Below are 12,763 nucleotides of genomic sequence, written 5' to 3'. Positions count from 1 at the left end.
CATTACCTTACAAGTTCGTTGACTTTAAATCTATATTATTTTTTATTAATTGGCACCATGCGAAAAATTCTTCTTTTGTATTGCCTTAACGTTATTATTATTTAAATAAAGCTTAGAAACAGTAATAGCCGAATCTATGTACATCACAAAATAAATTTCGAAAATGACTTTATATTAGAATGCTTGTCATTAGAGTATTCAGCTTGCGACGTGAGAAAAATTAATAAGGCAGTGATTGTGTCCGGACTTCGTGCCTCGGACTTCGGGAAATAAAAGGCATCATCTGATTTATTTTTTAATACTTGCAAAATACACATTAAAGTTTTCGAACATATTTTTAAAAATAGTAAAAAACAAATGTGCATAAAAAAATTTATTGTTGAGCAATGCATTAAGTGCACAAATGAAAGTAGTGCCTTCTCATTATGGTTTTATAAAAATTATGAATGTTATGCACATAGAACAGATCTGTTAAACAAACTTATACAAGTTTTGCTTTTTAAGCATTGCAAGTGGACTGTGATGATAGCTGATAGACAAGAATAGACAAGCTAAGCTCAGCATTCTATCTCATAAATAAAAAAATGAGCAATATTTAAATAATTGGCGACTGAAAAATGGACCCAAAATAAAAAACAATAGTTAGAAAAATAACTTAATTGGGGAACATCGAAATGTTTTAATGTTAAATTATTACATATATTACAGATAATTAATTAACATAACATAATATAAATAAAATAAAAATAAATAAATGTAATGTAAATTTAAACGGTAACTGATTCAAGCGGAGATTTTAACAAGCGAATTTAAAAAACCTAAAAAATATAATAGTCAGGGCGTGAATTTTTAATTATTATTTTATATCATCATATTGCTACGAAATTGGCCACAACTCCAAATATGTAAGTTCGTTTCTTCGATCAGAATTGATTTCGGGCCGAAAATCGTCTTCTAGCACAACACGCACACATATACGCGTTCTCGTCTCTTGTTTTTACTCACACAAGCAAGCAAATTCTATTTTAAGATTTCTTACGCTCTCAGCGTAAGCGAGCGGAAAGAGAGCAAATTTGGCCTTCACCAAAAAAATGGCTGCATAGTGCCAAACCAATGTATGGCCGTTACGCATCTTGTTATTCTAGTGTCTTTGGTTTTACATAGCATAGATTCTTATCTATCTCATGTAATAATCTCTCTCAATAAATGTCTGAGAGACTTTAACAAAGGAAATTATTGTAAACTTTATAAAATTGTCTCCTTTGTTGTTTATATCTATGTTATATGTAGTACCTCATCTCCAGGATCATAATATTGCTCTAAATAGGGATGTGCAAGAGCTTCCTCGACAGGAATCCGTTTATGCGGATTAAATGTTAACATTTTTCCAAGGAGGTCTAAAGCCAACGCATCAGCATTTGGAAAAAGTTTTGCCCAGGGTACATTTGGCTTAAATGGTAAAGATTCCAAATAGTTCCGTGCCTAAAGTCCAAAAAATTGTTAGCTTTTTCAAACTAAGTATATAGTTTTACTTGCCTTTTCATTAATAATACACTCTAAATCGTCTCGGGACGGCGACCCCAACACTCCAAGAATATGGTTAAGTTGATCCAGATAATGTTTTCCAGGGAATATTGGACGGTTACTTAACATTTCAGCCAAAATGCAGCCAACGGACCATATATCAATCGATTTTGTGTATCCTTTTGAGTTAAGCATTATTTCAGGTGCTCTATACCACCGGGTAGCAACGTATTCTGTGAGAAAGCCAGTATGGTCGTGCTCGGGATCTGCAATACGAGCCAATCCAAAGTCGCAAATCTATAAAATAAATGCAACCAATATAATTATGTTTTTATTTTGCATTCCAACCCATTTTCAGGCTTGATTTGTGGTTCCTATAGTCTTCCATTATAGGACTAATGAAAATTAAGCAACTCAATAAAATGTTTACAGTAAAGTATGTCAGGAAAATATGTAAAAGGTAAGTGTTTACACCCTAAAGAATTATTATCAGGACTAGACGAGTCGATCTGCTAGTCCATATGAACGTCAAGAATGTTAGAATCATTCATATAAGATTATTTTAAAAGATTTTTACCCCCGCTCTTGTCCTATTGATTGACATTAAACTGTTTCACATTTTTTGGATATTATTATTTAATTTGACAATTCCATATATTGATATGTTAATAGTTAGCAATAATCAATAAATAACGTTCAAAACACTCAGTTCCCTACTATCATATTTTCCACTGCCCGATAGTTGGAGAATTGAAATTCTCACCTATTTATATGCATTTATACCCGTTCCTCATAGAGGGTGTGCTATATTCGTTGAAAAGTATGTAACATTCAGAAGGAATCGTTTTCGACCATGTATCGATTTGCCAACATCACGCCCACTCTAACGCCCTAAAACCGCCCAAAACTGCCACGCCCACACTTTTGAATAATTTTTATTTATTTTTTTTTTCATTTTATTTCCCAATATTTATCGATATACCAGAAAAATTATGAAATTTCGCGTTTGCATTTCCACTAGCTGAGCAGATAGCATGTTTTCCTGCGGTTTAGAGTGCAATCATAACTGCTTCGTTTAGGTCTATTATTTTGATTGTGACGACTGAGGAGTAGGGGGAGAGGGAGAGTAGAAGCCCAAATTGAATTTTGCTGGTTTCGCTTGTTAAACTATTCTTACTATTCCATTGGTCTTCATGCCATCTGTGTAAAAGAATTTGTGGTTGGGAAAAGACTTTTTAGGAATTGAAGGAATTAGGACTTTGAAAGTTATCTGAATGGCAGGACGCAACAGGTCTTCTCTAAAAACTTGTATACTCCAAGGCACATACGGGGTCCCACAAGGAAGCAGTTTCGTCAGTTTCTTTTTAACGACATTCCCCCTTAGTAATAAAACATTCGCGTGTACTTATGTACGCATACGATGTTAATTTATGCCTCCAGTATAAGGACATTTCTTCACATTTGGACTTACAATCCGATCTAGATCTAGATCTAGATTTCAAATATGGTGCCGAGATAACGTACCAAACTTTAATGGCTCCAAGTTATGATCTTCAGTCGTGCCAACCCAATACACAAGACTTACACTCTAAGTGGGTGCTCTTTGGAGAGAAAAACACGGATTGATGATCTTCAGACCATTTTTCGACTATTGTCAATAAGACCAGGGGTGTGCTTGGTTTATAAAAAGGTATTTGATTATCCTTACATGACCACAACGTTATTGATTTCGCTACTCCGTCCGATTCTTAAGTATGGATCACCTGTTTGGAGACCAAAATACATAAAATTGGTTCAAAAAACGTCTTACTGTTGACCTTTCGGTATCTAATTGGGGTTTTTCTTCCCTTGCTAACAGTAGAACGATACAGTCTCTATTTGAAAACTTTTTCGTGTTGAAGTTGATAGTCACGACTTGGTTATTCGGCAGTGAAACACTGCTCAAGGCAGATTCACATGAATCTACATACGCCTAATCTTAAATCATTGTAGATCTAATTATGAGCAGCATAACCCATACAGTGTATTATTCTCTGACTATAATAGACTTTATCATCTTGATTGTCTACCGCTCTCAGAGCAATCAATTCTAACTTTTTTTAAACTCATAATTCGATTTTACATTTATTATTATTATTTTTATATTATATTTATTTCCTCGTTTCTGTACTATTTTTCATATCGTCTTCTCGTTATTCGAGACGTACAATGCACGGTAGCTCTTGAGTTGTATATATATTTATTAGGTGGTAAACCTGACATATTGTTGGCGCTACTAAAGTTAAATTAATATGATTTTTAGAAGGTCCCAACCTTTAAAAAGCACGTGTATGTATGTATGTATTTGTAAGCTGTCAGTTTATTAATTTGTGAGTTATAGAATTTTGCGTCCCTATCCCTATATTCTAACACATTGACCTTTGCATTTAAGGATTTAAGTTATCGGATTTTGCCACACTATTATTATTGCCTTCCGGTAAGAAGCTCTCTCGGTCACTCTCTTGCGTTTTGATCTCTATAGATAGAATTATTGCACCTACAGTTACTATTACATCTACATACATATGGAATCCAGAAGCCTTTCAGGGAATTCTTGCACAGGCATTTCAGGGAATGCAGAAGCCTTTCGGGGAATGCCAACAGAAGCATTTCGGGGAATTATGAAGCAGAGTCTCACGCCCGGCAAGAGGGTATGGTAACTTTTCTTCATGTGGTAGTACTTACACTCGACAAAGAATTATTCCGAAAGGCCTTCCGGATTACTTCCACTTCCGACTGGGGCACTCTCTTGTACGCATACAGTGACAGCCGACCATTTCACAAATTATGCCCTTCAATTTACAAGTTCTTTAAGTCTACTTAAAAACAATATTATTTTCAAACAATGACAGTATGTAAAAAGTTCTTGTTTTGCATTGCCATAACAAGATAATTGTTTCAATATAGAAAAGAAATAGTAATATCACATAATAAATTTTAATACTGACTTTTATTGAATTAATTGTCATTAGAGTATTCAGCTTGTGACGTCGTGCCTCAAGAAATAATTTGGCAATAAAGAGGTCGCACAATTGATTTATTTTTGAATATTAATTTTTAACTTTTAATGTTTGTATCAAATGCATTCAAATTTTTAGATTTTTACGCTCTCAATTTTATGCAAGCGTAGAGAGGGAAATTTTGCCTGTCACCAAAAAGCGGCTGCATAGTGCAAAACCTATGTTTTGTCACTACGCATCTTGCTCTAATGTCTTTGGTTAAACTTTACGGCACCTCATCTTCGTTATTTACGCAGAGAAGCTGCGTGTGTATCTAAGATCAAAACGCTTTTACGGCTGACGGCTATACAATATGTTGGAGTAAATATACTAACTGTTTAGCAATCTTCATTATTATATTTCATAAATGGTAAAAGATGACAATAATTATTATTTACATACTTTTAAGTCGCACGTCTTGTTTAACAGTAAATTACTCGGCTTAAGGTCCCGATGCAAGACGTTTGCGGAATGAATGTACTTCAGTCCACGCAATATCTGATATAAGAAGTAACAGATGTGATCATTACTTAGCCTCTGAAATAAAAGCAAATTACGTTTTGATTATTAAAATTGTACAAAATATATGTATATAAATATATATAAAAAGGAGACTTATAATTCTCTTTTATAGTTTTATCTTGTCTTTTGATTTGTGTCCCCTCTTTTGCCTTTTTCATATTTGCCTTAGATCGTGTTATTGTTCTTCTTTACACGCCACGTATCAAAATTTCTGACAACTCTACCAGGGCTTAATATTTATCAAGAGCTCACAATCAAATGCAACCCTGGCTCTCTTATCGATAAGTCTATGCAACCCTTTGATAAGGGTTTCAAAACAACACATTCTTCTCCGACGAGGCCATTCTGATAAATTACACGTTCCCGTGTATGGTGTAATAATGTAATGTAACAATCAACTTAGTAATTGGTTCTTCATTCAATATTGTTTCTTCATTACCATAAACTTCTTTGTTCTTTGTTCTTTGTTATAACGAATGGCGGCAGTACCCGTACCGAACCGAATAAAAGTTAAAGTGTATCACAGCAATACCGGTGCGATCAACATTTAATTTGTAACTGACCTTGCTATGGAGAAGGCAAATAAGCAAGTTTTACAGAATAAAGATTAAAACAGCTGTGCTCGCTCTCTATTGAGAGAGAGGAACATAGCATAAAGGGGAATGCAAAATGTATTGCTGCACAGAGCAATGTATAAGACCGATGAATAAAATAACTCAAATTTATGATGAGCTGCTGCTTGCTGCGGGCTGCATAACCAAACAATCGCTTTTCTCGTCTATGTATCTTAAAAAAAGATTTTCGTAGCCCTTCTTTTTGTTTTTACAATCTTAATAAATAATTATTTCCATAATCATTTTCACAACAAATCATTATTTTATATCTCGTTTTCAATAATTCTCGTTTCTTATCTATCTTTCCTTCAAACAACAACATTGTCAAAATACCACTCTAGGCTCAGGTGCCGGCTCGTAGCAATCGACAACCATGAATCTCAACTCACCTTCCGCCAATCTACTGTCTATTTCAACAGCTTCCATTAGTGTGTTTTTCATCAGTTTCACCGTCTTCATCTGGCGAGCTAACCTCGATCTCCAGCTCGCTTGGCACCTGCCCATTTGGCAATCTTCTTAATTGTTCATGCGCATATTTATACCGTCTGTTACTTTTCATATTTTTAATGTGTATCCCTCGTTCTCCAATAACTCAATATCTTTGAATAGACCTCTACATATAGGATCAAATTTAGTCTGGTTTCTTTCAATATTATTATCCAACACTTAATTTTACTATTTTAGCTCTGCCTTTATCAAATCTTTTCTTCTCGATCTCAGGAACTATAAAAGCTAGAAGGTTAAGATTATAAATACAGATTCTAGGGACATAGACGTAGCGCAAGTTTGTTGACATATGTTGATGCGCCCACAAACCGCACAAATTGTGTATATTTTTTCATATTTGTGTTAGTCTTCTAAATTTATATTGATTTGCAAAAGAAAACTTTTTGCCACGCCTCTACCGCCCAAATCTGCCACTCCCACATTTTAAAAACATTTTCGGATATTTTTTCATACTTTTATTAGTCTTGTAAATTTATATAGATTTGTCACGCCAATTCTAACGCCCTAAAGCTTTCTAAAACTGTCACGGCCACTATTTTAAAGTGTATCGATTTTTCTTCTTTATTTTTTCTTGAAAATTTTTATCTGTATACAGAAAAAAACATTATTTCAATTTTTTTCTTTTTCTTTCTCCCAATATTTATCGATATCCCTGAAAAATGATGAAATTTCGCGTTCGCTTTTCCACTAGCTGAGTGAAGGGTATCCGATATCAGATAGTCGGGGAAGTCGACTATAGCATTCTCTCTTGGTTATATTAATATCTAAATCTTTTGTTCCCTTAAACGTCTCAAATAGACTGTCTGATAGGTGATTATAATATACCTTAAGCTGCGTGGTCCCCAGAAGAAAAATCGAATATCCTTCTCTCTATATATAGCAGAACATGACTTTATTGACTGCATGCTCTACTTGTCGTTGTCCCAAGATATTTATTATCGATTATGGAATATGTAGCTTGTAACAAGTCCTGAAACTGTGTTTCTGTCCAGAGTAGCTCCTCTTACTCAACCTGAAGATCCAAATGATTCTACTTTTGAGGTGACAATCGACCGTAAGAAAAGAGAAATCAGAGAACACAACCAAACAAATTTATTGTTTTCGAAAAGCAACCTTTCTGAGTCTAAATAATTTTATATATGATTTAATTGTTCCGATCTTTACTCCTGCAACATAAAGGCGGATGTAATAAAAATTTTTTCTACAACGTTTTATTTTTATGAAATATTTTTTTCTCATTGTAATGACTTCTTTTTAGAAAATTTATGTTTTAAATTACAGTAGTTGTAGTAGTATAAAAAGACATTATTAATGTCTTTTTATTTTGTCAGTTTGTTGCAATAGTAAAGTTCGCAAATATAGCCGTAAATAGTAATTGCGATAAGTAGTGAAAAATTAACTTGAAGGTCATATAGGACCCCATTACAAATACAATGGCCTCCCCGTGGTGTTCCCTATGTACCGATTATTACATATATTAATTTATATAATTAATTAATTATTTATTATAATTATAAACATATATATAAAATGTGAACGATAGCTATCAAGCGGAGATTTTAACAATCGAATATTAAAAAACTATTATTATTTTATTTCAGCATATTGATGCGAAATTGGTTAAAACTTTAAATAAGTCAATTCCTTTCTTGGATCAGAATTGATTTCGGCATGAAAATCGTCTTATAGCACATCTACGCATATATATACATGTTCTCGTCTATTGTTTTTACTCACACAAGAAAGCAAATTCTATTTTTAGATTTCTTAAGCTCTCAGCGTTAGCGAGCGGTCAGATGGCAATTTTGGCCGTCACCAAAAAAGTGACTGAATAGTGCCAAACCAATGTATGGCCGTTACGCATTGGATTAGCGTTCTGCTGTTCGCACTGCAATCAAGTCGCTCATTATCATTCGCTTTCGTTAACTTGTACATATCGCATAGATGTAAGATCTCGTTTGCTAAAACCCATAAAAACATTGTTGATGAACGAATTGCGCCTATATTGATGTTAAACTTTACTATATACGAATTTTAGTATTTCTGTTGCGCTGCGCCAAACGTATAAATCTATTTTTGAAACTGCAACGCGCAGTCACACGGAAAAAAAGAAAAAAAAAAACATTTTTTTCAAGTTTCAAGAACTTTGAATGTTATCTTCTGAATGTTATATTCTGCCGGATCTGCTGAACTTATATAAACTACTCTTTGATTATGTTTTCAACATGGATCAGTTAAGAGTGTTATTGTCAGTTAGAAGTCAAGCAAAATCAAGCATAACGCGCTTGCTCAAGTCGTCACTGAATCCACGTGATGAATATACATTAGAGGAAATAACCTCACAATTTGTAAAGAATTCAAAGAATTGGGAAATAAAATGGCTATTAAGGATGAGTGCGAAGGGTATATTGATCAATTTAACAACGAAGCATACAAAGATAAGTACCTGCAAGCGTACTCATCTGTTCAAGCTACAAGCCGGGACCGGGGCCATCTACTAGGACCGGCAAAAACCACACGCAGGTGATGACGACGTTATCGACTATGCCGCGTCACACGTATAACATGTTTGACCACGCCGCTTGCAAGACGCTGCTGGGCAATGAGTTTGGTATATTGTGAGGTCCTTCTAAGAATTTTACTAATACGTAGAATATGACTGGCGCCAAAGTACCGTTACGAGTCAGGCCACAGCGTTGTCGCGCTTATCAAAATACACATTAAGCCATTTTCTGGAGACTGCAAGGAATGGCCCACATATAAGTAGCAGCACCCAGAAGTGTCACTGGTTAATTGAACGCTGCAACCGTCCTCAACACCTTGTGAACACTTCACTAGATACATTTCTAAACTTAACTTCGACTAGCAAAGCTGAACTGAAATTCTACGCGGCTTGGCCGTTGCTGGACAAAACAGGAACTGCTGGATTATCCACTCCATTCTGGTCAAGGTTGATGCTGAAACTCGACGAAAGTGGATCGAAGCCAGCCGCGGTCTGGATACTCCAACTATTGACGACTTACTCAAGTTATTGGAGAGACGCTGTGAAGAATTCGACCTAAACAAACGTAAAGCTGACACAGATGTCAATGTCGGTCCTCGGCAAAACAATACCAAACAAACTTCACACGCTTTGGTGTCATTGGAGAAAGGTTCTTGTGTTAAAAACAATTAAAAAAATAACACAAGATCTACTCATGTACACAGATTGCTGACTTATTTATTTGTTCATAACCAGCCGAGTAACAAGTATCTGATAGTTGGGGAACTGGAACTCTTGTTATTGTTGAAAAGGGGACATTGAGCTTAAGTTCTGGGGTATTTAAATTTCTTATTGGGTGTTGTAACGAGATTTTTAAGGGGTGTGTTGGAAGAGGGTAAGAGTTTGCTGGAAAGTTTGTATGTCAGGAATTCTGTCTTGTGTGTTTATTTGCGATTCAACTATAAGGTTGGTAGTTGGTGTTGTTCTAAGAGCTCCTGGAGTTTTGATGTTTTTTATGCGATTTGTTAAGTGTTTTGGGCGGTACCTTAAGTGGGCAATCTATTTTATAGATTAATATCGAATTTATTATTTGGATAAGGGAGGAGGTGTGGTATTTTTTGGAGGAAATGTGTTTTATGATGGTTTACAGAGGCTGTACACATTGCCTATGTTGGTTGCCCAGTTGTATCTATTGTTTATTGTTAGCCCTAGAAATGTTGTGCTCTGACAATGTTGGGGTCTGACAATAGTTAAAATTTCCACTTTGAATAGTTTCAAAAAGTTGTTACAAATTGGTGAGTATGTGTTTAGGTAGCAGACTCTCAATTAACAACGTGGTCCTGCTAGAAATATGGCACACGCAACTGAAAAAACTGAATGCAATACTGAAATTAATTTGTGGTCATTTTGACGAGATCAGGCTTCAGAAACATAACCCTGGATTATTGTAATGAACGTTAAAATGGGCTCAACGATCGGGTCGTATAAATATATGCAGTATTAAAAATAATAGCCTTTTACCAAGCTAAAGCGAAGATCATTACGAAGTGAGGTGGCTCTGCGCCATATTATTGATCATGGGCTCAAAAAGGATAAGTACTGTGCCATTCAGTCAAAGTAAGCCTACAAGATGTTTAAATCGAATATTAAATTATTTAGGTGAGGGTATTACAATGGCAATGAAAACGAACTAAGTAATTGAATCCGCTGAGTTAAAATTAAATTATGGTTTTTATGGAAGCACTGAATAATCTATATAAACAAACAAACAGGCATTCAATGAGTCAAATGAAGACGATTCGTTTCTTTTTGCAACGACAGTAACGCCTCTGCGTGTTATATTCAGCAGACGGGAATAATTTTATTCCGAAAACAAACGATTTTATCGGCCTTTGAAACTCGATCTTCTCAAAAATATTGCAGAATTTGCATGCCTCAATAATAATTATATTACGTAAAGTTTAATATGTAGTTAACTGTTAATGACAGAAAAGTATAAATAAATAAATGACAAATATAAAAATAAATTTTTGATGACCAAAAATTGAAAGTCTTTAATAAAAAAGAGCCTGTATAAAATCTTTATAAAATGAAAATATGGAGTTAGGGTTGACCAAACAAACCAGAAGCACAAATGTTGGGAATTCTGCTAGCGCAGCATGCAGCATAATGTCTCCCGAAATAACAGACGCTTTTATCGTCATTTCAAACATGAGGAAAATTTTAATATGATTGTCAGGTTCATTGCCAATTGACCTAGATAAGTATGAACAAGTGCCATAGGACGGGGAACTAATTGTTGACGTGCTTTCTTAGGTTTCAATAACAGCGACAGTTTACAAGATTCTGGTTCACTCCAAACATATTCTTAAAAAACGTAAGTGTAAGGGCATTATTCAACTTCAAATTGCATGGCGGACGGCAAAGCCGAATGATGTTTTCTTGTCGAAACATGCATCGCGAATAAAGCTGTTTTCCTTATTCGAAGCTGACATTAATGAAATCAAAAGAAGGACGGTCCAACTGCTGATCGTTGAAATTCTGGTTTGGCATAGAGAGGTAATCCCAGATGAAGACAAGTGTGATCCAAAGGTGGCCGTCAAAGCCAGTGACGCCTGTTACTGGCAGTTTACTGGGTCCGTACCGGCATGCTTCCTCCGTTGGAAGCCATGCTTTCAACAGAGTCTTTAAGGGGAAGCATACACAACTTTTTCACTGCCCGTCTTGTCTTTCCTGATGATGGTTTCAGTACAGGGTCTCTTCCGGGTATTAGCTGAAGCACTCCACCAAAGGGCCACCTCATTGGGAGTAGATTTTCGTCCTTGACAAGAACAATGTCGTTTACCGTCAGACCAGGCCTTGGAGTTCGCCACTTGCAATGCTGCTGAACTAACGTTACACATTCTTCCTTCTACTTAGAGCAGAATATTTACAGCAAAAACGATACGCGCTGCCACACATTCAAGCTCGTATAGTTGAGACTTATCACGTTAGGCTCACAGAAAGAATAAGGAGGAACATCCATATCAGGCTCTCTGAAAGTAAATCTGAAGGTCTAGAATTAATTAAGGCTGCGATATGGCATTAAAGAGTCCTTAATTAATCGAATGATAGGACTGAAGGACCCACAGCACGATAAAAATGGTGCTTGGCCGTTTTCACCGTCGCTTCCCAAAGCCCACCAAAATAGGCCGAACGTGGAGGGATTAAATGCCGATAGTTTCAGATAGACAAAAATTGTGCACCGACTTCTGGTGATCATTGCTAAACACAGTCGCTTTAGTTCCAGTAGCTCGTTTCTGACGACGACAAAATTAGTGGCGTTGTCTGACCATATTTGTTAGGCTTCAACCTTGTGCATATAAAAGGCTTGAGACCATGGAAAAATGCTACTGTGGTCATTCACTGGCAAACAAATAAGAAAACGTAGCACTTTATTGGGGGCTTGTTGCGAGCCTCCGGCTTGCAGAAGAATGGCCCACAGAAATCGACTCCAGTGGGAGTCTTCCTTCGGAAGATCCTCCATAATGTGTTCCACGAGACGAGGAACTATACCAAGAAGTGCTCTAGGGTCGGTATGAAGATTAGCATCATGGTAAAACAAAATATTTGCGAATGTTACTGGATGGTATCTTGGCAAGGTGCTGGCCATTGAAATCCAGCTAAGAATTCCTTAGTCGCCCGTCTGCTTTAAGAAGTCCTGACTGATCCAGAAGGCCCGCTACCGCGAGAAGAACGCACTCTGCAGCGAAGTAAAGAAGTTGGCAAATTTAGAAAAAATGGATATGTCCACAGACGGAGATTTTGCCAGCAATACACATCTACGAAGATCAGGAAGCAGCTTCTCAGAGAGACTAGCAGATGGCCAATCCTTCTCTGACTCGATTAGAAATAATTGTCCGTGTATCCAGAGCAAAGAGCACCCCTGTCAACTCTTGAATAGATAAAATCCTATTAGCCACAAAACCGTTAAGTATCGAAAGTTCATCACGAAGCCAGGACAACGCCATATTCGAGCTGCACCAACAGTAATACCGGACATTAAATATTTTCAGTTTTGGTGATGTCACTCCCGT

The 12,763-nt window shown here is 36.0% G+C and overlaps 1 protein-coding gene across 6 annotated transcripts in view; it reads right to left on the bottom strand.

The window, feature by feature from the left end:
• Window positions 1-12,763, bottom strand: part of LOC27208349 (mitogen-activated protein kinase ERK-A) — a 32,772-nt gene that overhangs the window by 7,367 nt on the left and 12,642 nt on the right. For 3 of the 6 annotated variants that reach the window (XM_039291931.2, XM_039291930.2, XM_039291932.2), the window contains exons 5-7: window positions 4,965-5,099; window positions 1,537-1,821; window positions 1,294-1,482 (exon numbers count right to left, since the gene is read on the bottom strand). In XM_039291931.2, coding sequence (XP_039147865.1) covers window positions 1,294-1,482; window positions 1,537-1,821; window positions 4,965-5,099 — 609 coding nt within the window. Of the gene's footprint in view, window positions 1-1,293; window positions 1,483-1,536; window positions 1,822-4,248; window positions 4,356-4,964; window positions 5,100-9,405; window positions 11,743-12,763 lie in introns of those variants that run through there. The other 3 variants (XM_039291934.2, XM_039291933.2, XM_039291935.2) reach the window with 3 other exon arrangements.

The sequence above is a fragment of the Drosophila simulans genome, chromosome 2R (genome assembly GCF_016746395.2).
Source record: "Drosophila simulans strain w501 chromosome 2R, Prin_Dsim_3.1, whole genome shotgun sequence".
Classification (NCBI taxonomy): Eukaryota; Metazoa; Arthropoda; class Insecta; order Diptera; family Drosophilidae; genus Drosophila; species Drosophila simulans.
This window is presented reverse-complemented; position numbering and strand designations above follow the sequence as displayed.